We start from the raw sequence: 25,834 nt of genomic DNA on the forward strand, positions 1-25,834 counted from the left end.
AGCTTAATAATCTGCCTTCCTTCTTGCTGGCGATGTGATGCGAATATCGAGTGTTTGATCATGGTTTCACTTTTCCGTATGAATGAACATAAAATTTACATGTTGAGTAGAAAAAATAAACTTACAAATCGAAAAGGAAGTAATAGTGATGAAGAGATTTTCGAATGCGGAAAGCAGCCTTCAAATGGCAATATCTTGAAATTATTTCCCGACTTCCCTAAGAATTTGTGATTGTCACTTAATCTCCATAGCACATGAGTAATGTATGTTGCTAAAGATTAATGATTCACACAGAGGAAAGGTTGAGAGATCATGAGGATATGTAGGTTTTTCGTTCTTAAATAAAGTCATATTGAAAGATTGCAACGGTAGTATTAGGCATGAATGATTACCTGAATAGTTTTTCTCCATAAATAAAAAATTTGAAAGGTTGCAATGGTTATCGTAATTAAACATTAAAGTAAATTACCTTTTTAGCAGGAAAAATAAGGAAAAAATCTAAGAAAAAAAGATAAATAAGAATCCTAGTTTTCAAGAGGTGCCAACGCACATTTGCCCTCTCCCATATGTGAGTTAAAATCTAAAAAAAATAGATATAATTGTTCAAAAAGTCTGCTAATAAATGTAATTTATAATTCATTAAACAATTGGGGGTTATGAAGTTGAAAAGTTACAACCCTCAAGGAAGAGGTATGAGTTATTGATGTGGATTTTAAAATAAGATAAATGCTTTAAATGAAAGAAAAAAGTCAAAAAATTGAGGACAAAGATAAATAAGATTCTTACAGTATGAGAGGCACCACATCATCTTGTCAAGTCCCTCTTTTATATATTTATATAGATATAGATAATATAAACCGGACAGTTATGGAATAATATGACTAGTTTATTAGATTAGATTTTCTAGTAACTATCCAAAATTAAAGTTGTCATTTACTTTGGTTAACCCCCAAATAAATACTTCATCTATTTTAATTTATTTAAACCTTTTCGGAATAGAGGATCAGATAATTTTTGGTATGAATTCAGATACAAAATCTTTATATTTTTTGAAATAAATTTAATATAAACAAGTAGAATAAGTTACAATATTTAATAACTCAAAATATTTAAAAATTATTTATAAAAAATATAATCAAAGAAAACCTTGTTTGACTTTCTAAATGGTAATAATAATAATTGGTTCTTTCGTTTTTGAGAGGGAGGGAGTAGAAGAAAAAGAAAAAAGGAAAACAAAAAGAAAAAAGAAAAAAGAAAAACTAAGACAGGAAGAGGCTTTGCATTTTGTTTGTACAGTATGTTTTTTTCTCTTCCTTTTTTTTCCATGTGATAAACAGGTTGTTCATTCATTTCAATTTGCAAAAGAGATCATCATCGACACTGCTTTTTCTCTTTACACACACACACACACACACACACACTCTCCTTCTTCTTCATTTCCAGATCCAACGGACGAATCAGCAACTGATTCATTCCCAGATCGTTCAATTGCAACTTCCCCAGATCTCCAAATTCTCAGCTTCAACTCTCATTTGTGGAGCGGACCTCTAATCACACTTGCAAACAGTTAAAAGAAGTCAGCACTCCTGGATCTGATCGAGCTTTCCCATAGTTTCAAAACGGACCCAATCATGAATCCCTTCTCCTCCGGCACGCGTCTCAGGTTAGTACAATCCAAGCTCGTCAATTTTCTGCTATGTTTTTGTCATTGTGCTTTAATTTCATAACTTTGTCGAAATCACTAACGGCATTTCTGTCCTATTGTCGACAATGGTTTGGTCCGCATCCTTGGGCTAATGTGCTTAATGTCTCATTTGTTTAAGGGCTATATTCAAGTAATGTGTTTACTTGGTTGCAAGGGATATAAGCTTAATTCCGAATTATTTTATCACTTTTGGAAGTGAATGTAAACCTTTGTTTATTTGTTGAATTTCTTCTCTATTAAATTGTCCATGGGGTTTCTTGGTTTAGTGCTGTGCCGAAACCCAGAATCATTTCAAAAATGGTTGGAGTTGCATAGTTTAAGCTATGGAACTGTGTTGGTTCTTGAACTCAATTAAGTGGAAGAGGAGACGGTTGGAACTATGATCAAGCAGAATGAAAATACTCGTGGTTATTACCATAGTATTGTGCAAGTGTTATGTGATAGGATCCCTTGAATGCAGTATTTTAGTGATTAGTACCATTAGTGGCCCTTAATTCTTCTGATTGGATAGTTAGAATCTTAGTTTTATGTCTTTTACCACCACAAAGACTAACCCTTAAACTAAAGTTAATTGCTTCTTTTTCTCGGTCCTTTCTTTAATTCTCTTCATTGGATAGTTATAGTCTTAACACTTTGCAGTTTGGACTAATACACAAGAAATGAAGATCAGCAGCCTGTTTCTATTTTTGTATTTATATCAAGATATATATCAAATTCCCTTTGTTATTTTGTTAGCACAGGAAGCTTCTTAGTAATCCTAGATTGCCGAAAAATAAAGGCAGCCTGGTGTACAAAGCAGCCCGTGTTCATGCTAGATCCGGGGAAGGGCTTTTGGGGCCGTGATGTAGGTAGCCTAACCTTGCAAGTATCAGTGGCTGATTCCACGGCTCGAACAGAGACAACTTTACTATTGCTCCAAGGCTTCCCTTCACATTGCTTAAAAGATGAAACTTATAAATGGATCCCCTGATTTCCAGATTGTCCTGTAATGCCAGTCAGAGGGGAAAGACCAAATTGAAGGATATTCCCAATGTGCTATGTTGTCTGTTTCTTTTGAGCTTGTTGCTCCATATCATGTTTATATAGTAATCAAACCCTTTAGTGGTGGCTTCTGTAAGAGCTGGTTTCTGCTTTTCCTCGATGACAAGGCTTTAGAAGTGAGAATGTAGACATGGGCGTTTGTTAAGATGTTGGATTTGCCATTATCTTTGTATTTAGTATTTGGTGTTTTGAAGAAATTTTTGGTCGCTACTCTCTCATATGAGATACAACTAAGAAATATGAAAATAAGGTTCTCTGTATATGATATTTGAATCTAAGGTTATCCATCTATGATATTTGAAAATTAAGGTTATCTGTATATGCTATCTGCATATGATATTTGACTAGCTAGTATCTTTTTAATGTAACGGCCGAATGATCTTTCAGATGTGAGGATTTGCTTAATGTGATCTAGAGTTCCGACATTATGAAAAAATGTGTTTCTTCATGGGTCTATGATTGGTCCAAAATATTCTTCTTCTACACCAAAGCATGCTGCTAGTTCTTGGCTTCACGAGCTTGGCAGTGGTTGGAGTATCCAAACTAGCTTGAATGAATTGAGCAGTTGGGCATGAGCGCTTAATTCTTCTTTCAACTTCATTTTTATGCTTTTATATGCTCAATTTGGAATTTATTTTTTGTTGAGAACAGTAAAAATTTCAGCGAAATTACATTTTCACACTCCGTCTGAGATCTGATGCATTGTTGATTGAATGATTCATTGCATTTTCTGATTTCCCCTCCCCTTCTATATCATACTACCATAATATTTATATGAAATCTCTGAACTATTTCGTGCAATTGGAGGCTTGTACATTTTCAGAAACACCAGACCTTTTTTTTGTTTGTAATTTTTTGAGACCACATTGTACAGGTTGTTGGTTCATTTCTATTAGATCTGCCGTTGCCAGGAGTTCTTTTGGTTGGATAGAAAATGTATATAACCTCGGCTGTTAGAGAACCCCTAATTTGTCTTGGAAGAAAAATTATTGAGTACTGGAATAATGGAGCATAATGGATATTGATGATTCATTTAGCTGACTCGAGCTAGTTTGGGATTAAGTCGTAGTTGTTGTGATCTTTTTGTTGTCTACACATTACTCGGAAACTTATGGTTTCAGTTTTGTCCAAATTGGCAGTTGATAGCTTCTTTTTTGGACTCCCACTAGTTTACACAAGGGGTCAGCAATTGGCAGGTTACTTGTTTTAAATTAAACCAAACTAAACCAAAAGTGTTATGTTTCTACATATTCCAGATCACATGTAACACTTATATATATGGTTTCAGTTTTGTCTGAGTTGATGGTTTTACAGCTTTTTGACACCAACGTTATATAGTGCTGAGGATGAAGAAGATTATAAAATATTTATGGAAGAACTCTTAAAATAAAACCTAATTAGAGAAAGCAAAAGCCCTTATAATTGTGCGAGTTTTTGTAAGAAATTGGAGTGAAGACAAAAGAGGAGAAACAAGAATAGTCATAAATTATTAACCTCTTAATAAAAAGGTTATAGAGCATTATGGATAGACCCTAAGGAGCTGTAACTCATTAAGGATTATTTTATTTTCTCACAGAAAGCATTCAGGAAACAGGAATTACCTGCACTACAATTTTTATTCCTTAAAAAAGTTTTATCTTCAGCTGCTGATTGACTACCTCATTTTATTTGCCCCATCCTTGCATAACACATTCCCACAGGAAAAAAGAATATTTGTGTATGGATGCTGATGCAAAGTTTATCTTTCAGATTATGTTTAGTTAACCGAAGATGCTTAGTGCATGAGATAGCATAGGTGTGATAAAGACCATGATGTACCCTTATTGTTGCAATGCAGGGACATGATTAGGGCTATCCGTGCTTCCAAAACTGCAGCAGAAGAGCGTGCCGTAGTAAGAAAAGAGTGTGCTGCTATTAGAGCTTCAATCAGTGAAAATGATCCAGACTTTAGACATCGTAATCTTGCAAAACTCATGTTCATTCACATGCTTGGTTATCCAACACATTTTGGTCAAATGGAATGCTTGAAGTTAATCGCATCTCCGGGATTTCCGGAGAAACGAATAGGATATCTTGGTCTAATGTTGCTGCTTGATGAAAGACAAGAAGTTCTCATGTTGGTTACAAATTCTATAAAACAGTATCCATTTCAAACTTACTGCTTTTATAGTGGTCTCTCTTTAATTTATTATTCTACATTATTAGAAGGCACTTGAATAATTGAACCAAATTAAAATGTTTAAAGAAAGAATTTCTGGAAAAGAGGTTTTCAAATCTCTCTTTTGTTTCTTTTTCAAAAAACACCTAAAATTCATAAGATGATGCCAGTTGATTTATCCCCCAATAAAGAGAAAAAAAAAAATTTTAAAAAGAGAAAAATTTGATGCTGCTCAGTTCGTCTGGAAGATGAAATTATGATTTTCTTTGATATCTTAACTTTTAATAGAGATCTTAATCACACCAACCAATATATTGTTGGACTTGCACTTTGTGCCTTGGGGAACATTTGTTCTGCAGAAATGGCTCGTGATTTAGCACCTGAAGTTGAAAGGTTGCTGCAGTTTAGAGATCCTAATATTCGAAAGAAGGTACATCTTATATCTCTTGCTAAAAGATAAGAGTTTTTCATTTGAATTGTAATTAAGTTCCATTCCAAGATGTGAAATTCTGTTGGATTAAGTTTGCCTACACAAACTAGTTAAGTATTAATTTCTTAAGGAATTCATGGATGAATCAATTAAAGTTGAGGTTCATCAGTACAGAAGAGAGGGATGTGAGTTAGAAGGAAAAGATAAAATGTTTATGTTTAGCGTGTGTGTGAGAAACATTGATAGCTTAATAGGAATTTCGATACTTTGTGTTAGAGAAAGTGAATTTGCTCAAATTTATTATGATGTCTGTGGGATCTGTGAGCCAATTCTGTGTGTGAAAAACAAGAAAAATTCTCAGGAATTTCAGGATTTGTTATTAGAAGATGTGGTATTTCCTTGACCAGCAGTAATATGGAGACTGTCCTTCAGATGAGAGATTGCTGGTTTAGTAAAATGTTGAGATGGGTGCTTCATAATGAAACCATTACACTTTGCAATCCCAGATGGTAAAATTTGTATTACTCCCTCTGTCCCAATTTATGTAACACTTTTTCCTTTTTAGTCGGTCCTACAAAGAATGACACCTTTCTATATTTAGTAACTATTCAACTTTAAATTTCCCGTTTTACCCTTAATGAAATGATTTTTAGCAACACAAATTTCTATAGTTTTTTGAGACCACAAGTTTCAAAAGTCTTCAGTTATTTCTTAAACTCTGTGCCTAATCAAACACCTTCACATAAATTGGGATGGAAGGTGTATCATTTTTGCAGAGCTGTCATCAATGTCCATTTAGGAATTGGGAACTAAATATGGATGGGAACTGATTATCCTTGGCGATTAAATGCTCTTGCTTGACGTTGATCACTGGATCACTGAACAGAAAATTGACTCCACAATCAAGTTAAATATAGGGAGAAAGCAGATACAGTTACTTTTGCTTAGAGTCACCAATGTAGACCATACATTGTTTTAGGAGTAGCTGTTACCATTAGCTCAGTAGGAATGTCTCATTAGATACTTTTGGAATCACATGCATTTATATGATTACTTTCCACAATCAACCATCAAAGTTTACTTTTTGACCCATCATCTTGGGCTCTGCAAAGGGAGGAATAGCCTAGTGGATAGGACGGTTAGAGGTATGAGTCACCAAGGAAGCAAAGAGGGAAAGGGCCACTATTAACTCCTGGATGGGAGAGCGGGGAGGGGGGTAGTTGGTTTTTGGTGGGCTTTTCCATATAAGAACGATCAATCATCTTGCGCTCCCATTCTAGTTGATCACTCTTCCTTTTTCTCTGTGGCCCCCTTTCAACAAAATTGATTTATGCATATCATTCAAGGTAATCCATTATCCTTTAAGTATTCTCATCTGTGTATTTTAGTACCAGTAATTTGATGTGTCTTTGTTCCTAAGCTTACATATGGTTATTGCCAACATTTACTCACTTTACTTCGGTCTATCGTAGGCAGCACTTTGCTCTATAAGAATTATAAAGAAGGTCCCAGATCTTGCCGAAAATTTTGTAAACCCTGTAGCTGCCTTGCTTAAAGAGAAGCACCATGGAGTTCTCATCACTGGTGTCCAGCTTTGTGCAGATCTATGTAAAGTTAGTACAGAGGCCCTTGAATATTTTAGAAAGGTAAGTTGAATATAGATAGGGTTATCTTTTCTACTTGTACATCTGTCACTAGGAAATCTGTTACTTTTGGTATTGCTCACTCTTTCTTCCTTTTTGTGGCATTCTGCTCTTAGATGCAGTGGTGAGAAACTATTGTTTAATAACAAACATATTTCTTCATTTTAACTGGTGTACAATTCTAAACACAGACAATAGTTACATAAAAAGCTAGCATTTTCTCTTTATGTAGCTCTTTCTAACTCCAATAGGGGGGTCTGACTTCATAAATTAAATGTGGGAACCTGGGTCCCAAAAGAAAAGGACATGATAATCAAAACTGATGGAGAATTTAAGTATAGCTGTAACCTAAGACCCCCACCCCCAGAAAAAAAGGGAAAATATAACAAAGGACGGGAGAAATTCTGAATGGTGTTAGGATTTTTGCCTCCATGACCTTATTCTATGTACTTGTTTGGAGCATGGTGTTTGTGATGATAACTCCAGATTTTACTCTCGTTTGTGTTAGGGTTTTGAATTTCATTGCCATGTGAAATACTGCTTTTGTAATTCAAGGCTTTGTCGAGATCATTCCTGCGCCTAGTACTTTTTTTCCCACTTTTGGTTCTAACAAGGATAAATCTTGTTTTTATAATTTTTTTTATTTGCTGATTTATTACTTGTTCAATTTTAGGAATCCTTTTCTTTTCTTGATAATATGGGGAAAATCCATGAATGAATCTTGTAACTAATGGTTTGTCTGGAAAGGTAAGAAAGAAACTAAGAAAGGCCAAGAAGAAGTTCTAGAAATTTCTGTCCTCTTGTTGGGTATGCAAAATAGAAACTATATTCATATTGGGCCCATAATGTTTTCTGCAATTTTTTTTCTCCCTTCCAATTTTCTCTTTCAGCCCAAGAAAAGAAAGTTAATACTTCTCTTCCCGTTTTCCCTCTTTTTATTTCTCTTCCTTTTTCTTGTGTCTCCAAAACAAGGGTAAGAATGTGAAGCTTTGGCATGCCAACCACCAGGTATATGTACAACCACAGAGGTAATAGGAAAAGTTCGGGGGTGTGGGGGGGGGGGTGGGGTGCTTTTTGATAAATTAAACAATCATTTTTTGATTTTTCAAGATGGCGCTAAAACTATAAGTTCATTCGACTATGTAGGCTACTATCATTCTCTACTAAGCCTACCCAACTACCTGAACTAGAAGGTATCCTTCTTTACGTAAAAAGTGGATAGGAAACAAGAAGAACACTTAAATCTCTTAAGCTCTTCCTCATCGCTTTGATACGTCCTCCCCATCTTTCCATTCCAAATACATCAAAAAGGCATAATGGACTAGATTTCCATGCTGCTTTCATAATTTCATTCCATGTACATGTTTTGGAGCAGAAATGCTTGGTCAGCATATTATCTTTTAGTTCTTGCTTGTTATACCTTTGAGTTTTGAGTGACCTGTTAAGTTAGATTTGATGATATACCTCTATTTTTACTGATCGAAGCACGTTATTAGGATCTCTACCGCGCTTTCAATTCCGGTTCTTCCTTTCTACACCTCAGACTTTCCTTTTTTGAAGTTCCAACTGAAAAGAATGACTAAACTTGCACAGGTAATATCTTAATTTCAATTGTGCCATGATTGGCTGGGGTGAAAAGACAAGAGTTGGTGGGATATGAAGTAAAAGAGGAGGCATAGTGTTTAGTTTCTTTCGCTAATAATGAGGTATAAGGGGAAAGGAGCTGTTATTTCCGTGTCATCTCTGAAATTGGATGGAAAGGACGACGTAAATTAAATTGTTTACTTGACTCCCTTAGACCAAAAAACTGGAGTTAAATGATGAATGCTGTACCTATAAGTAATCAATGAGGCCTGCTCTATTTTTTTATGCTTCACCTCGCCCTCCACTGTACTAAACCTCCGTGTTAAAATATATTAACTGCATAAACATGTTGGATTTTAATGCATAGCCCTTGTGTTAAATATTCTGCGCACAAGCTTTGAATTTAAATGCATATTGAATTATGCGATAGATAAGAATTAAAGGTTTATTTTCAGTTCTACAAGGCATTTACATTTTTCTTTTTCTTTTGTTTCTGTTCATCTGTGGTTATAGAAATGCACAGATGGTTTAGTGAAAGTTTTAAAGGATGTTGCCAACAGCCCGTATGCACCTGAGTATGACATTTCTGGCATTACAGACCCTTTTCTTCATATAAGATTGCTCAAGGTCTTGCGTGTTTTGGGCCAAGGCGATGCTGACGCTAGTGACTCCATGAATGACATTCTTGCTCAGGTCAGTTATAGCTCAATGGTCTGTTGAAGCATATGTGAATGTACTGGAGTTGTACAATTTTGAATTTTTTCGAATGCTTTCCTCATAGGCATGTTTTGTCATCGTTGTGGAAGTTCCACTTGCGGTATCTTGCACTAGAATGGCATATTTCCTCGGTTAGACTGTACAAGAGTTTTCTGTATGTCTATACATGATAGGACTGTAGTTGATAAATCATTGCTTATAGTCAAGGATAAAGATAGCAAGCGCATAAACTGTAGTTGATAAATGTGTGCTTATAGTCAAGGATAAAGAGCAGTGTGTGTAGTTGCTTTAAGTACATTGGGATGTTAGATCATGACTCTTTTGATTTTATTTTGTTCCTTTTGTTCTCATCAAATTCTTTATTGATATTCACAATCACCCTACTGGGCTAGCTCTCCTTATGTGGCAATTTTACCATGCGAACCCTTACTGAATGAAGCTCTACTAGTGAACGCTTGTGTTAAGCATATGCATCGCGATAAGTTTATTCACAGCTCAGAGACTCTGATTAACACAAACATCTAAGCAAATGCAACAATCTGAGCAATTGTGTTTTATTTTTTCTCCTGGCACTTTTTGACAACTAATTTGTGGCATGTTGGACTATTTACTATCATTGAAGCTACTACTAACAGTATGAGTAAGATGCAACAGAATTTGCTGAATATCAAGGAAGTTGTTCTGTTTAGGAAATAACATATTCTTATTCATTCTCTAACAATTTTGAATTACTTTTTAGGTGGCAACGAAAACGGAGTCGAACAAAAATGCAGGCAACGCTATTCTCTATGAATGTGTTGAAACTATCATGAGCATTGAAGATAATGGTGGTTTACGTGTGCTTGCTATTAATATTTTGGGAAGATTTTTGTCCAACCGTGACAATAATATCAGGTCAGCTTCATCCATCTAGTTTTATTTTCTTCCTAAAATTTGTTGGGGTATCTTCCAATGTGTTGTGACTCTCTTTTGTGTCCAAGGATTGCACCTTAAAATATTCGTGGGTTGAAACTGAATTAATCAACCTCTGATGGTAAGCAACCTCCACTTCCAACCAAGAGGTTGTGAGTTCGAGTCACCCCAAGAGCAAGGTGGGGAGTTCTTGGACGGAAGGATGCCGAGGGTCTATTGGAAACAGCCTCTCTACCTCATGGTAGGGGTAAGGTCTGCGTACACACTACCCTCCCTAGACCCACTAGTGGGATTATACTGGGTTGTTGTTGTTGTTGTAAACTGAATTAATCATTCTCAAAGTTTGTGCACATTCAATATGTGACTTCTTCCTGAACACCCTCCAATTGGTTTTCCAGTTATTTTGGCAAATGAGTGGTATATTATATGTTTTCTTGTCACACACCTTGAATGTGCAAGGTCTTCTTGTCTTATGGTGCTATTGGTGTTACATCAGGAGCAGAACTAGAAAACTAACTTGCACCAAACCTATAATTAGAAATATAAGAAAATTTAATCTGCTTTTTAGTGATTTTGATATTTGATATGCACAAACAATTGTAGGCACCTGTGGTTTTCTTTTTTTTAGCTGGTAAAAAAAAATAAAAAGTCTTGTTTCTTTGAGTTTATAAAATGGTAAGAAACACAAAATAATAAAGGAATAAAAAGTAAAACATGTAAAAACAAAATTAGAAAATTTGAAAAATTGTAACCAGATATCAACTACTCAATCTCAAAATTCACAAACATGATTAAAAAGTGCTTGTTAGCACCGGTGGACAAGAGCAATGATGGATTATCACCCAAGTGTAGTGACAAGGGAAGTTTATCTTTAGTTAGTGGAAGAATTTGAGGAATAGTGAATAAAAAGGTCATGCATTTGACACTTATCAAAAGTAGCATGACTTAGTATGTATTTTGGTGGTTTGCCCAATTAATTTGGGTTCGTGTAGAATGCTATTTAATTGTGGTTGTTCTATTCAGGTTTCTTAGTTAGTTGCATCTTTATGTATCAATTTTTTTGCTTCTGATGTTTCTCAAAAAAATTGTCACTTTTCTTTTAAAAACTAAAGAAAATCATTTCAAAGAGACAAGTAACAAGAAAGAAATCGTCCAAGTGGCTCGAAGTCTAGAGAGCTGGAATGAGGAACTTAGAGAAAATTAATGCTATACTCATTCAATACAAGTTTATATGATACTCTTTTCATTTTGTCATGTTCCAACATGTTTGACACGATTCCGTTTCTATAAATCTTTCACGATCCCTAAGAATACTGATTTATTGGACTACTCAAGATTTAAACTTTGATGTGATGTTTTCTTATAAAACTAACTTTTCAACTATTACTTTAATATTTTTATCATTATCACTAATATTATATTTAAATAAATTAAAATCTTGACTCAATGAGCAGTTGATACCGTCCTATCAAATGAATGGAGTGAGTATTCTCTTTTATGTGTTCCAGACATAAATGGAGTGAAAGCTATTCAAAGGGGAAAAGAGAACCCTTTGGTGACACATCTAGGGAGGGGGACAAGGCCCCTGCCAACTCCCACTTCTTCCACCCAAGTTCTACCTTAATTATCTGCAGTCGAAGTAAGACATGCTTTTGTGTCTCAAAACATCCCTGGTTTTGGTATGATGTGCATCTGACCGGGGCTGATCTATGTATAGAGGGGAGGTGTGCCACCCAGTCGCTCGGGTAAAATTTCATAAATGTACTGGTATTTCACGCAGAAACAAACTTATACTAAGGATTGACACCCAAAGTCGCGAACTGGTCGTAGGTGCCAACTTTCCACATTCTACACCCAGGATCAATAATCACTTCACTCACTAGCAAGCCATTTATACTTTTTCTCTTGGCCCTACTTGTTCCCTTTTTCCATTTTCTTTTCTTCTCTTTTTCTTAATTTCTTTGAGTTTTCTCATCTTTATATTTCCTCTCTTTGTACAACCCCATTTTATTGTTTATTATTTTCTTCTGTTTTCTTCTTCTAGATCTCAAAATTTTATTTGAATATGATTTTAATCATTTCTCTTTTTTATTCAACAACAAAACAACAACGTAGCCAGTGTAATCCCACAAAGTGGGGTCTGGGGGTCTCTTTTTTATTCATCTAATGTTATTTTTTCCTTGATTTCAAATAAAGGATTAAATATTTTCAGTTTGGTTATCACATATTTATTTATACACCAAAAATCTTATAAAGCGAACAAGTTAATTCAAAATTGATCGACCCGAGCCAAACCAAATTATTCAAAATAGAGTGAATCGACCAAATGCACACCCTAATTCAATCTCCTTAATTAGTGGCTATTTTGCATTAAATACAATGGCACATGTAGCCAATCAAATCGTGGATCCACCTCTGCATCTGACTGCAACCTGCATGGAAATCTGTACAGAAATCTTCATGCTGTCAGTTGGCTTACCATTATTGCCTGCTTCGGATGCTCCTGTCTGCGTACCACAACCCTGACAATAATATCTGTTTAATTTTCTTTGTTTCTCTTTCTTTTTCTTGTCGGGAAGTAGAGGGAAAAAGGGGTTTCCTTCTGTGTGTTGAAAGCCACGTTCTGCATACTTACTGCTATTTTTCTTGCAATCTGCTTTCCATTATATTGAGGTTCAGTTATTTCAGATATGTGGCGCTGAACATGCTGATGAAAGCTATAGCTGTAGATAGTCAAGCAGTACAGAGACATAGGGCAACAATTTTGGAATGCGTGAAGGTATGTTACCTTTATATTTTATTGCTTCTTCTCATAAAAAATAATAATTTGTTGCATCTCGTCTTTCCTTTTCTTCAATCCTCAGTGTTCTTTTCCTCTCATATGTGGAGTCCCTCCTAATACTTCTACAGAACATTGTTAATGGCATCTTTACATTTTGGTACTTCTGTCATTATATGGCTTCTTGAGTTGAAATGGGAATGTTTGACATCTTTTCCCAAAGTGTTCATTTTTATAGTTTCTGTTGCAATTTATGTGCTTATTTAATTTTCAGGACTCTGATCCATCAATTCGTAAAAGAGCCCTTGATCTAGTGTATCTATTAATAAACGACAGCAATGTGAAGCCATTGACCAAGGAGTTAACTGAACATCTGGAAGTAAGTGATCCAGAGTTTAAGGGAGATCTGACTGCCAAAATCTGTTCCATTGTGGAAAAGTAAGTCGGCACTGAACAATTGTCAAACTTGTCATCTCTTCTTTTTGTAATTCACAGAATACTCCTGCGTCTGAATATTCTGGGAATAGATCTTCTGATTATTGCTTTGCTATTTCCTGTTTTTGTTTCTGTTGATTTTTCTGATTGTGTCCCCTAGCCGATTTTTGTGTTGTAACATGATTACATAGCTTTGTTTCTGTTGACTTTTCTGGTTGTGTGCCCAAGGGGATTCTTGTGGTGTAATATGATTAGATAACTTTCCTGAACAAATGGATTGTTCGTTCTCTTCAAATGCATCTTGTACTTACAACTGCTTATGGTGCAATAGGTTCTCCCCTGAGAAAATTTGGTACATTGATCAGATGCTCAAGGTCCTCTCCGAGGTATGGATAAGCTGGTAGACTCATAAATTTAGATCTCTTCTTCTTGATAAAATTTTTTAGATACCTTCTTTATCTTTCAAATCAATACTCTATGGGGCTTCCGATGTTAGCATGCAGACTACAATATGATTTAGTTATGACCTGGTCTTTTTAACTTTGTGGCCATCTTGTCTTTCCCTTAAAGACACTTTTATGTTTTATTACCCGGATAGGTATGTGGTTAGCTATATTCTATGTGCCAAAGTTTGGTAGTGCAGAGGTCACACTCTTACTGAGTGTTTATTATGTGGTCATACCGGCCTTTTTCTTAATTGTAGAGTAAAATCTCTCTCAAATTTTTCTTACTCGTGAACTGCTTTGCTGATTCTGACAAGTGTACAGCTTTTTCACAAATATATGTTAGTAACACGATTATGGCAGAATAACCATTATGGCGCAATCCCAAACTAGTTGGAGTTTGCTATATGAATCGTCTATATCAATTTCTATGAAGATTCATCATAAATTGGTTATATGCTAGCATCAACCTACAACCTACCTCCTTTATTGAACAAGGAACCAGCTATTGGAAGCTCACGTAGGTGAGCCCACATTGGTATAAGCTGGTTCTCCAACTTTGAAATTCTAGATTGGAGTAGTATTATTATCTGTGAATTGCTGTTCCAGGGCTTTGGTGTAGTTGTTAGAGCTCAGCGCGTGATGTATGGGTTAGACACACATCACGAGTTGGAACCCTACCGCTGACAAAAGAGTGGTATTTAAGTGGAGAAGAGTAGAGGGTCGGACCCATTTTTGATAGTAGTTACCTACCAAATCTTTGGCATTGGTAGACTTTGTTTGAGTTAAATTAAAAGCAAAAATTAATGTTTAAGAATACTCTTTACAAGGGCTCATCCACCTCCCTCAAGTTATGAATTTTTCGAGAGGGATTATAGGAAAAAAAGAACGCCTTTATCTGAAATTACTCATTGTGAAGTGATAATACGATATCCATTTTCAATGAGAAACAATTGCAGTTACAAATTGCAAACTATTAAAGTTTACGGCATATTGCCAAAGCTTTTAAAAAAAATAAATAAAGTAAGCAATTTTATTCGTAGAAAGTTCCAGCACAAAGACAGTGCTGAATGTTAGACTGCCAAAATATTAGCACAATAAAGCTCAGTTCTGCAATGAATCTACATTATCTAACAATTTCCCCTCATCATATGTATCCACCAAAATACATCATGTAGCTAAATTAGATAAGCATTTAAATTTCAACATTTGGATGGGAATTTTATTTCCCTCAAAGCGCATCAAGTTTCTCTCTCCAAATTGTTCAAAAAACACAGCCAGTGATAGTCGTCCGCATGTTCTTCAGCTACTTGTTTCCTTGGAAATACATCCAGCTTACTCCCCAAGGTTTTTGTCTCACATAGGTTTTTGAATTGTGGATATTATCTTCTTAACGCTAATTATCATACATTCCTCTGATCAAACTTTTGTAGAACCAACCTCATAATCTCATACATGTAATGGCACTTAGTCGCAAATGAATGTACTTATGCTGCTGGTTATAGATTTTTGACTCTACATGTTTGAAGCCCGTTGCTGGATACGTATGTGATCTATATCATAATTATTTCTCAATATCTGTCAAAGTGCCAGACCTTAACATCTGATTCATGTCAGCCTGTTTTGGTGGATCTGCTCGTTCTTCCTTTATTATTATTATTATTTGTGTCGGTAAACAGTACTAATATGTCGTCTGTGCTATAGGCTGGAAATTATGTGAAGGACGAGGTGTGGCATGCTCTGATTGTGGTGATTACAAATGCTTCCGACCTCCATGGATATGCTGTACGATCTTTTTATAGAGCCGTGCAAACAGCAGGGGAACAGGTACTTCGTGCTTTGCCTGTATCTTCTATCAGAATCCAAGTTCATGTAACCCATGAGCAGTTTTATTGTCCTGAATATCTCTGTATTTTTTACTGTAATCTGTTTGACATTTTTTTGTTAGGAAACTCTTGTTCGAGTTGCAGTTTGGTGCATTGGAGAGTATGGTGAAATGTTAGTCAGTAATGTCAGAAGGCTTGACATAGAAGAACACCTAACTGTGAGTTTATGCTGGACAGTTATTAGCAAATATTGTTTATGCATATTTTTCTCCCTATTAATCTTGCATCATATTCTTGACCAGCTTGTATTTCTTGTGTGATCCAGCATTCTCTGGATGAAGTTTCTCATTCATTATTATCATCCACTGGGAAACTCTCCATGGATGTGTTGACAATAACTATAACTGTTGCTTCCTGTTGTATTTATTGGAAGTTCACTAATATGCTCTGCTTGAATGTGGTAAAGACTGTAAGCTAGTTCCATGTGATTTCAAGTACTATAGAGAATTCAGATCTCCAAGAAATGCCATATTCCTAAGAAATACTAATAAAGTAGAAAAAGGGGAGAGTGAAAGAAAAGAACTATCAACAAACACTTATGTTTTACCCAATAAGCTGCTACTAGTTTATTTCATTTTTCAAGGCCAAATTTGGACGATATATTGTGTAACATTGTTGTTATTATGTGCATCTGCCATTTGGTAATGTACTCTAGTCAAATAAAAATGTTACTTATAAAAACAAAGGATGGATAGTCCAAACGATGGTCTATAAAGAATACTAAATATTTTGTATTTTATTTCAGTTAGATAGTTATGTAAATAACCATAATCCCACCTAGAATAGGAGCGGAATATGTATTGTATATAGTTATGAATAGAGCTATTGTAAACATTTAATATAAAACATCAATAATATATTTTTCTCCCATACTTTCTCACATGGTATCAGAGCATCGGTGAAAAATGATCGCTGTGCGTCATTCCAGCGACATCCGGGAAGAAAGAACTCAGTCACCGTGCAATTTTCCGGTGACCTAAGTGACTGATTTGCATCATCTCACGTTTGGTAAGTGTTGTGCACAAACCAACACCACCATTAGACTCAGAAAACTCCGGAGATCAAACCTCATTCAGATTCTCCGGAAACTGACGGCTCACGCGCTGGTAAGATTTGTGACTACACCGGCACGTCTGTCCCACGCGTCGGCGCGTGCGTGCTTCTCCGTCCATTTTTTGGTCAAGCTTCTTCAGGACAGCTTGTTCACAAGGCAATTCCGACCCTACCCAGCCAATTTACACCTAATTCCGACGACTTTTATTTTTCCTGCGATTTATTTGCAGTTTCCGGCGACTATTCCGGCGGCTGGTTCCTTTTTTCTAGCAAGCCACGATTTGTGGGAGTTACAGTGATGCTAGACCTCTCTTCAATCCAAACCATACAACTTAGTCTAGAATTTGAGAAATTGGTTGTAGCAAAATAGGATCCAATACTATGAATAGTTGGATGGTTTCTCTACCGGATTATATTGAGTTCCTTCAGTGCAAAGCATGTAAACATACATCTTCAGAGATAGTTTTCGTTGTTCAAAGCACGTGCTCCCAAATACACGGGGTGGAAGAGAGAACAAAGGTGAGTGGGAAAACAAGACAGAGAATGGAACTTGATTCTGGATAGTTGAAACCCAATCATACTTTACAGGTCCAGGTAATCACTTAGATATTTCTGAGGTGCTACCAATTCCATCTTTTGAAGATTCAGTCACTATCTCCCATTCATCTTCCTCTACAACTCCAGCTCCACCACATGCAATTCTAGTTCCAGCTCCACCACCTATAGCTCCAGTTCCACCACCTAGTCCAGTTCAAACCTTCTACAGCTCCACCACTCTTGACTTATCATCGTCGTCCACGCCCAGCATCAAGCCCAGCTGATTCACGTCCTGCACCTGACCTTGTCTCCTTAGTCAACCGATTACACTACGGAGAGGTATACGGTCCACACTTAATCCTAATCCCCATTATGTCGGTTTAAGTTATCATCTTCTGTCATCACCCGTTATGCATTTGTATCATCTTTGTCCTCTATTTCCATCCCTAAGTCTACAGGTGAAGCACTGTCTCATCCAGGATGGCGACATGCTATGATTGACGAGATGTTTGCTTTACATACGAGTGGTACTTGGGAGCTTGTTCCTCTTCTTTCGGGTAAATCTACTGTTGGTTGTCGTTAGGTGTATGCAGTCAAAGTTGGTCCAGATGGGCAGGTTGATCGACTTAAGGCTCGTCTTGTTGCCAAAGGGTATACTAAGATATTTGGGCTCGATTACAATGATACCTTTTTTCACGTAGCTAAAATAGCATCGGTCTGTCTTTTTCTATCCATGGTTGCTGTTTGCCATTGGCCTCTCTATCAGTTGGACATTAAGAACGCTTTTCTTCACGGTGACCTTGAGGATGAGGTTTATGTGGAGCAACCACCTGGTTTTGTTGTGGCCTTGTATGTCGGTTGCGCCGGTCCCTCTATGGTCTAAACCAGTCTCCTCGAGCCTGGTTTGGTAAGTTCAGCACAGTTATTTAGGAGTTTGGCATGACTCGTAGTGAAGCTGATCACTCTGTGTTTTATTGGTATTTTGCTTCAAATCTCTGTATTTATCTGGTGGTTTATGTTGATGATATTGTTATTACCGGCAATGATCAGGATGGTATTACTAAGTTGAAACAACATCTCTTTCAACACTTTCAGACTAAGGATCTGGGTAGATTAAAGTATTTTCTGGGTATTGAGGTCGCTCAGTCTAGCTTAGGTATTGATCTCAAAACGAAAGTATGTCTTAGACATTCTTGAAGAGATAGGAATGACAGGCTGTAGACCTGTTGACACTTCTATGGATCCGAATTCTAAACTGTTGCTACAAACTTTGTGAAGTCGAATGATCAACTTGCAGATATTTTCGCCAAGTCTCTCACTGGTCCTCATATTAGTTACATAGGTAACAAGCTTGGTACATATGATTTGTATGCACCGGCTTGAGGGAGAGTGTTAGATAGTTATGTAAATAACCCTAATCCCACATAGAATAGGAGCAGAATATGTATTGTATAAATAGGGCTATTGTAGACATTTAATATAGAACATCAATAATATATTTTTCTCCCGTGCTTTCTCACGATTTCCATATCTCCTTAATAAAATAGATTAAGCTTTCTTCATCAAAAAGAGATTAAGCTTTTTGCCTTTTGAAGTTGGGTGCATGTTATTATCGTTTCAGCTTTTTCTGCATAATAGTTCTCTTCTTCTGGGGCATATATGATGAAGTTTTTTGGAGCAGGTGACAGAGTCGGATGCTGTGGATGTGGTGGAGACGTCCATCAAAAGCCATTCGTGTGATCTTACAACTCGGGCAATGTGTCTGATTGCTTTGTTAAAGCTGTCAAGTCGCTTTCCATCTTGTTCACAGTATGTATTCTTTTCCATTCAGTTGGATATCTGTTTTTCCTGTTCAGCTATAGTCTACAGTCTATCATGCTCTATTTTTATGTGAAACTCTTCTTTTTGGTATATAGTCTGCAGGATCAAATCTGCCTCTTGTGCTTTTACAATCTTCAGCCTCTCTCTGCTTCTCAAATATTCACAAGTTTCAAAACTTTATACATTAACTAGTTTAATTTAAACAATTATGTGATGCTCTTCCTAGCAATCAACCTTATTCAAGCATTATGAATAACTTAATGTTTCTTCCATCAATATTATGATTGGTTAATTGACTGACTCTTAAGTTTCTGAAAAGCCAAGAAACTTTTCCTTTTCCTTCAATAAGTTTTTGATGATTATGAAAACCTGATATAAGTTCCATCCTGGAATGCTGATATGTATTTAAAGATGGATTAGTTTCAGTCATTTAACACAATTCTGACCACCACTGCCTTTGATCTAGTTGAGCTATTTCTTGCTCCGTTTTCTAGTAACCAGAGGCTGTTTTTGTTTTACTTCTCCCTTGATATAGCCTTGCCATGTCCATCTCATTTTGCCATTAATTAGCTCATTTGCCTCGATTAATTTATGCTGAGGCAGCTCCTTTCCCCTTCTCGCTTTTGAGTTACTAATTACCTACCCCATGTTGATGAACTTCAAGACATTCCTTCTGCAATCGAGTAATTCTGTCAAAGGTGTAGATATTTCGGTGGTAATTCTTGGGTTATCTCTTTTAGAAAGGATGTTTGATCTCTATAGAGCTACTTGCCATCTTCTTTTCAACTCTATGCAGCTTCTTTTGGTTTCTCTGATACTCATCTTCTTGAAGAAGTGTACCTTCCTTTTTCTGCTGAGAAATAGAAGTGTACCTTCCTTTTAACCTTGATAAAGTCCCAGGTTGGGTAAGTGTATGAGCTGTAATCTCCTCATATTATCTGGGTTTCTTACCACTTGACCTAGCGGTTAAGTGTCCCACATTGGTTGAGGGAATAGGTTGTCTCCTTATTTGATTTTGGACAATCCTTAGGGGTTGAGTTAGAATAAAGGTCCATCATTTTTACATAGTATTAGAGTCAGATCCCTATTTTCTGTTTACCCAATGTTGGTCTCTTATATTATATTTTCCATGCTTTTGGGGTCCAGTCTAGGCGTGGTTTAAAAAGTTTTACATTGGTTGAAAGAATGGGTTATTGTCTTCTTATATGGTCTTAGACAATCCTCACCTCATGAGCTAGCTTTTGGGTTGGGTTAGACTGAAGGTTCATTTTCTTTGCACTAACATTCGGGTTGAATTAGGCCAAGGTCCGTTTCTTAACATGGAATCATAGCCAGATTTTTTTATGTTGGACTAACCAATGTTAATCGAGAAATCCCTGGGTTAGCTGGCCTAGCCCTAGTTGGTGCACAGGTCCAGGGATTTCCCCTCTACCTTCCTGCGGAGTTCAAACTTGTGATGTCAGTTACCACACATTGCGCTGTACTTCATTATCGAACCAAAGCCCTGGGGTATGTTGGCCTACCCAATGTTGAGCCATTCATGTTATGTTGCTCTATCTTCCAAATTGCACGCCGAGTGTTAGAACCCCACATCGGTTAAGTGTATATGCTAGAGTCTCCTTATTGGTTTAGTACAATTCTCACCATGTACGCTAACTTTTAGGTTTGAGTTAGGCCAATGTACGTTTTCTTAACATACCTATTCTTTTCATCAATGCTGAGAAGGAAGTTTGTATTTAATTTTGATTTTATCTGTTTGTTGTCTACATTACTCTCAGGCTGTATTATGTATAGTTCCTTGGGAATGTTCTCTCTACTTGCAATCGCACACTTTAATGAAACAATTTCCCAATCAACCGAGAGCAGAGGTCGTTTTTATTAATGAAAAGGAAATTAACATACAACTGAAACGAGATCGAAACTGAAAAGAGAACAACTGAAAAATGAAACAAGGGAAATTCAACAATCTTCAGCTCTACTCCTTACGCCATAGCTCAGCTTTACCTCTTCATGAATGGGAGATTGAATTAGGAACAAGAATTAGATGAAGGAAGCACTAAAAAAACGTGAAGGGGAGAGAATTTGAATTTACCAGAATTTGGCTAATAAATCAAAAACCTTCCTTTCCTTCCACATGTGCTATTTTATTTGCCAGGATTAAATAACAACCATTGAGCACATTTACTGAACTTTCAATCTCAGCCGTCCCCCTCATCTATGATTAACTAACTCCAGCTGTTTAACTACTAATCAAATTAACTAAACCTCTGGGTCTTGACGCAGACTCGGTAATTGCATTTTTACATTTTTAATATTCTTAACATGATGCTCAGTGCCTTTAAAAATAGTTGGTCTTATAATGCGTCTTAAGTGAGTAATCTGCAATGCTGTTGTTTGGTGCAGGCGGATAAATGATATCATTGGTCAGTACAAAGGAAGCTTTGTGCTTGAACTGCAACAGAGAGCTATTGAATTTAACTCGATTATCGAGAGGCATCAGAATATGAGGTTTGATTGATTTCTTGTGGAAAGTTGTTTCTAATGCCTTCTGTTGTCTTTTTAGTGTGCCTAAGCTAAGGAGTTGCTGGATGTATGTTTTCAGGTCTTCACTAGCAGAGAGAATGCCAGTTCTGGATGAAGCAATTTTCAGCGGAAGGAGAGCTGGTTCTGTGCCGGCAGCTGTGTCAACTTCAAAAGGAGTATCAGTTAATCTTCCAAATGGAGCTGCCAAACCCAGTATTGCTCCTGTTGCTGACTTACTCGATCTTACTTCAGATGATGCTCCTGCACCTAGCTCTTCTGGTGGAGAGTTTCTTCAGGATCTTCTTGGTGTCAATCTGACGCCAGTGTCTTTGCAATCAGGTCACATTTGCTATGTATTGCATGAATCTTTCAGAATTCTTTTCCTAATTTTTAATTCTGATCATCCTCACATTTTTTCTTTTCCGCTTTACTGTAATTAAAATTTTAAATTGGCATCTTTTGGCCATTCCAAGCATAAATTGACATCTAACATAAACTTGACTTCATAGTTGATTTTTCTCTTTGAATTTCAGATACAAATCAGGGCCAAAAGAGTGGCACTGATGCTTTACTCGATCTTTTGTCGATTGGAACTCCTCCTGCTCAAAGCAGCTCTTCTACAGCTCAGGTGTTTTCCTCCAATACAGACAATAAAAGTCCATTGGATATATTAGATAGATTGTCCACACCTTCAGCTCCTTCAGCGCAAGTCTCATCTACAGGTGGAAATTCTTCTATGTTGGATTTATTGAATGGGCTTCCTTCCAGTCCACCAATGTCTGGTATAATCTCTATCGGCTCTTAAACCTTCTCGGCCAGTCTTATTTTGTTCTTGATGCTGAAACCATTTTTGTAAGTTACAGAAGGCAATGGTCCGGGACATTCATCTGTTACTGCATTTGAGAGCAGCTCCTTGAAATTAACATTCAATTTGTCAAAGCAGCCTGGAAACCCACAGACAACACTTATTGAAGGTAGTTTTACAAATAAGTCACAAGATGTTTTCACTGACTTCATCTTCCAGGCAGCAGTTCCAAAGGTAAGAAAAGGAACAATCATCCAATAGTTAGTTTGTTGTGTTATTATTTTCCTTTTCGTTATTTTCTTCTTGGAAGAATGACGGTTCATGTATTAGAGTGTCCCACATTAGTTGAGAGAAAGAACTATTGTCTCCTGTGGTTTGGGCAATCATCCTCTCATGTGCTGGCTTTTTGAGTTGAGTTAGACCCAAAATTTTCTTTACACGATATCATAGTCAATCCTACAACTTTTCGTTTACCCAATGTTAGTCCCCCAGCACCATGTTGTCCATGGCCCAGATGTCCAACCCCGGGTGTGGACTGTCAGGGGCCCGGGGGGGGGGAGGGGGTCAAGGGGCTTGTTTTAAGTGTCGATTTTCACTCTTGGGCTTGTGCCATTTTGGTAGTTACCGGATATACAACGACTAGCGTGCCTTAGTCTCAAACAAGTTGGGGTATGTTATATGAGTTCTCACTGAACATATTTCTCCATTTAAATTCATCTGAAGCCAACATCGTACAAAATAAAAATAAAAGGTACTAGAAGTTCTATATATTTGCTAATGGCGTAAAAACCACCGATAGGACTAAAGACTGTTAGAAAGCATAAGACCTAAAATGAACGTACGAACATAACTAAAATATATTCCCAACTAATTGGTATCACTCTTTTCTTCCTTCGTGCTCTATGTTTCGCTAAGTTTGCAGAGATTCCAAGAAATTATAGGTCTTCAAGACAACTTCCTTCCATGTGATTTTAGGTTTACCTCGTCCCCTTTTAACGTCTTCAGTTTCCATGGTTTCACAACTATAAACCAAAACATTTGGAAGTCGACACAGACATGAACAAATCCAAACCATCTCAAGCGACCTTTCATTTTATCCTCACTGTGTGCTACTTGCACCTTTTGGCGAATGTGGTGATTTCTAATCTTGTATGACGGTACATCCATCTTAACATCCGCATCTCTACTAGACTCATCTTGTGAATATGTTGGACTTTAAGGCTCATCATTCACTCTCATTGTAACAGTGCTAGTCTAACTATTCTATAAAACCTACCTTTCACTTTGTAGGCCAGGATTCATAATGAATTGGCTAGTTCTAAGCTAGCTGTCAGCCTCCGCAACCCTTCTCCTTTATCTGGGCTTGGGACCGGCAAGGCTCACATAGGTAGAGTTGGTAGTTATCTGGTATAAAGTCATTTAAGAGTATCAGTAAATCTTTTCTCCAGACAGGGCTGCATTGCCCTTTATGTGGATTTCATGCCTTCCAAATATCTCAACATGGTTGACTTTTCTGATCGGTTGAAATATCGGTGATAGCTTGGAGGCTGTTGTAAATGGGTCTCTTGTTCTAAAAGAAAATCTTTCAATACAATTTTTAGGTTCATCTTTTAAGTTCTGAAAGAGAATCTTCTTATACAATTTGCTGAAGGCTTAAATGAATTGGTAATTCTTGGTATACCTGTCCTTTGATTTATCACAATTGACTGTCAATTTAATACATATTGGATAGCCTAATTTTCAAATTCTCAGTACATGTACCATTAGTCATCTCTTGACTAAGTTTATTTGGCATGTCTATGCAGTTCCTTCAACTGCAATTGGATCCAGCTAGCGGTAATACCCTATCTGCAAGTGGTAATGGATCAATCACACAAAAGTTAAGAGTCACAAACAGCCAACATGGCAAGGTATGCGAATTGTTCATTTACTGTCTTGGATTACTTTTAATAGACTTTGACTGGGTAGAAATAAATGTATAGATTGTATGACTTAGAAACCTGTAGCCTTAGCCCCTATTTTGACTTACAGCACAAATATTTTCCAGTATTAGAAAGGAATTGACTCAAATAGAGTGAATGCATATAGACGATTCATATAAAAAATCATCCAGGCTCATTATCAACTTGATACTGATAATCTAACAAGCATGTTGCATGTCCAATCTTCTTTGAGTTTATTTACAGGATTACGAGTCAATACTAACTAACAGAATTTCATTAGTTCCATTTGCACATGAAGAGAAATTATTACTGAAATGTTTGTACGTCGTTGATCCACAAAATTATAATAGTGAAAATATGCTTTATGAGTTCTGGCTTACCAATGGTACTTTCTTTGTGGATCCTGAGTAAATTGGATATGAGATGGGAGAGATTGGAAACATTCGAAATTGTTGAAAAAATATTTTCCCTTGTAGAGGTTTGAAAAGATTGCTACAGCTGTAAGTTGTTCTTTTATGTAATGATCTTTGCTATAAGAAACTGAAACTAGTAATAGAAATTTGTTTATCAGCCAATTGAATTGAATGTATTTCAAAATTATGAAGTTCCTTTAAACCGTGAGATTGAGTGTACTTTTCACTTCACTAATGAATTTTTGAATCTTTAACGGCTATATCATTATCTTCATTTCCCAGAAATCCATTGTCATGCGTATACGGATAAGTTATAAGGTGAATAACAAAGATGTCTTGGAGGAAGGCCAAATCAACAATTTTCCTCGTGATTTGTGAGGTTGAATGGCTCTATAAGAGGATGCTTTGTAGCATTTCGTCTTTTTTTCACTACGAAGAAGCTTCCCCTCGTTGTTTGTACTCCCTCATGCAATTTATTCAATTGTTTTGAAGAAGTGGCAGTCTGGTTGAGCTTCAAGTGGTGGCTTTACTTGGGAATCACTCGGATGCCTGACATTGCTTACTTCTTTTTTACCTTCCAAGGTGGCATTGTACATTATGATGTGTACGCCATTGTCAAAGTCAATTTTTGCCTATGAGGAGCTCAAAGGAGGAGGTCATGTGTTGGACTAGATAAAAGTTCTGAGATGTGCATTGTGCTAGTATTATTTTGTTCTAAGATTTTGGGTGATCAGATTCAAAATGAAGAATTATAATACAGGTTTTCCAGTTGGATTGGCAATATTTTTATCACATGTGCCATCATAAGTGGGGATATATTCAGTTGTTATAACGGAGCGCTTCTCAATTGGTTATAATCGTGGGTTTGCCTATCGCTAATTCATATTCTTCATTCTTAGAAGTGTCCTCATTCCCAACAAGTTTCAATTTCTGTTTCCTTGTTCATGTTCTTCATTTTTATATTTCTTTTGAAGTTTTATAGTTATACTATTGTGATGTTAATAGA

The 25,834-nt window shown here is 36.5% G+C and overlaps 1 protein-coding gene across 2 annotated transcripts; it reads left to right on the forward strand.

Annotated features, from left to right (window-relative positions):
• The first annotated feature begins 1,309 nt into the window (after positions 1-1,309).
• Positions 1,310-25,729, forward strand: LOC104086074 (AP-1 complex subunit gamma-2-like). 2 transcript variants are annotated; one of them, XM_009590233.4, is made up of 18 exons: positions 1,310-1,663; positions 4,584-4,886; positions 5,193-5,334; positions 6,807-6,980; positions 9,075-9,254; positions 10,018-10,172; positions 12,879-12,969; positions 13,244-13,407; positions 13,736-13,790; positions 15,552-15,674; positions 15,796-15,891; positions 19,005-19,132; positions 21,548-21,652; positions 21,747-22,006; positions 22,201-22,449; positions 22,525-22,706; positions 24,278-24,382; positions 25,111-25,729. In XM_009590233.4, the coding sequence occupies exons 1-18, from the start codon at positions 1,632-1,634 to the stop codon at positions 25,204-25,206; spliced, it is 2,640 nt and encodes an 879-aa protein (XP_009588528.1). In that variant the 5' UTR covers positions 1,310-1,631; the 3' UTR covers positions 25,207-25,729. The 2 variants fall into 2 exon arrangements, with proteins under 2 accessions (XP_009588528.1, XP_009588529.1); XM_009590234.4 differs by having other exon boundaries at positions 1,311-1,663; positions 22,531-22,706.
• Positions 25,730-25,834: the final 105 nt, after the last annotated feature.

This window comes from Nicotiana tomentosiformis, chromosome 4, assembly GCF_000390325.3.
Source record: "Nicotiana tomentosiformis chromosome 4, ASM39032v3, whole genome shotgun sequence".
NCBI classification, from domain to species: Eukaryota; Viridiplantae; Streptophyta; class Magnoliopsida; order Solanales; family Solanaceae; genus Nicotiana; species Nicotiana tomentosiformis.

What these genes read in the sequence shown, in the direction of transcription:
- LOC104086074 (XM_009590233.4), top strand. Translation starts at nt 1,632, where the DNA reads ATGAATCCCTTCTCCTCCGGCACGCGTCTCAG. An exon ending in ATCCTAATATTCGAAAGAAG is followed by an intron (nt 5,335 to 6,806) that starts GTACATCTTATA and finishes GGTCTATCGTAG; the next exon opens with GCAGCACTTTGCTCTATAAG. An exon ending in TTCCAGTCCACCAATGTCTG is followed by an intron (nt 22,450 to 22,524) that starts GTATAATCTCTA and finishes CATTTTTGTAAG; the next exon opens with TTACAGAAGGCAATGGTCCG.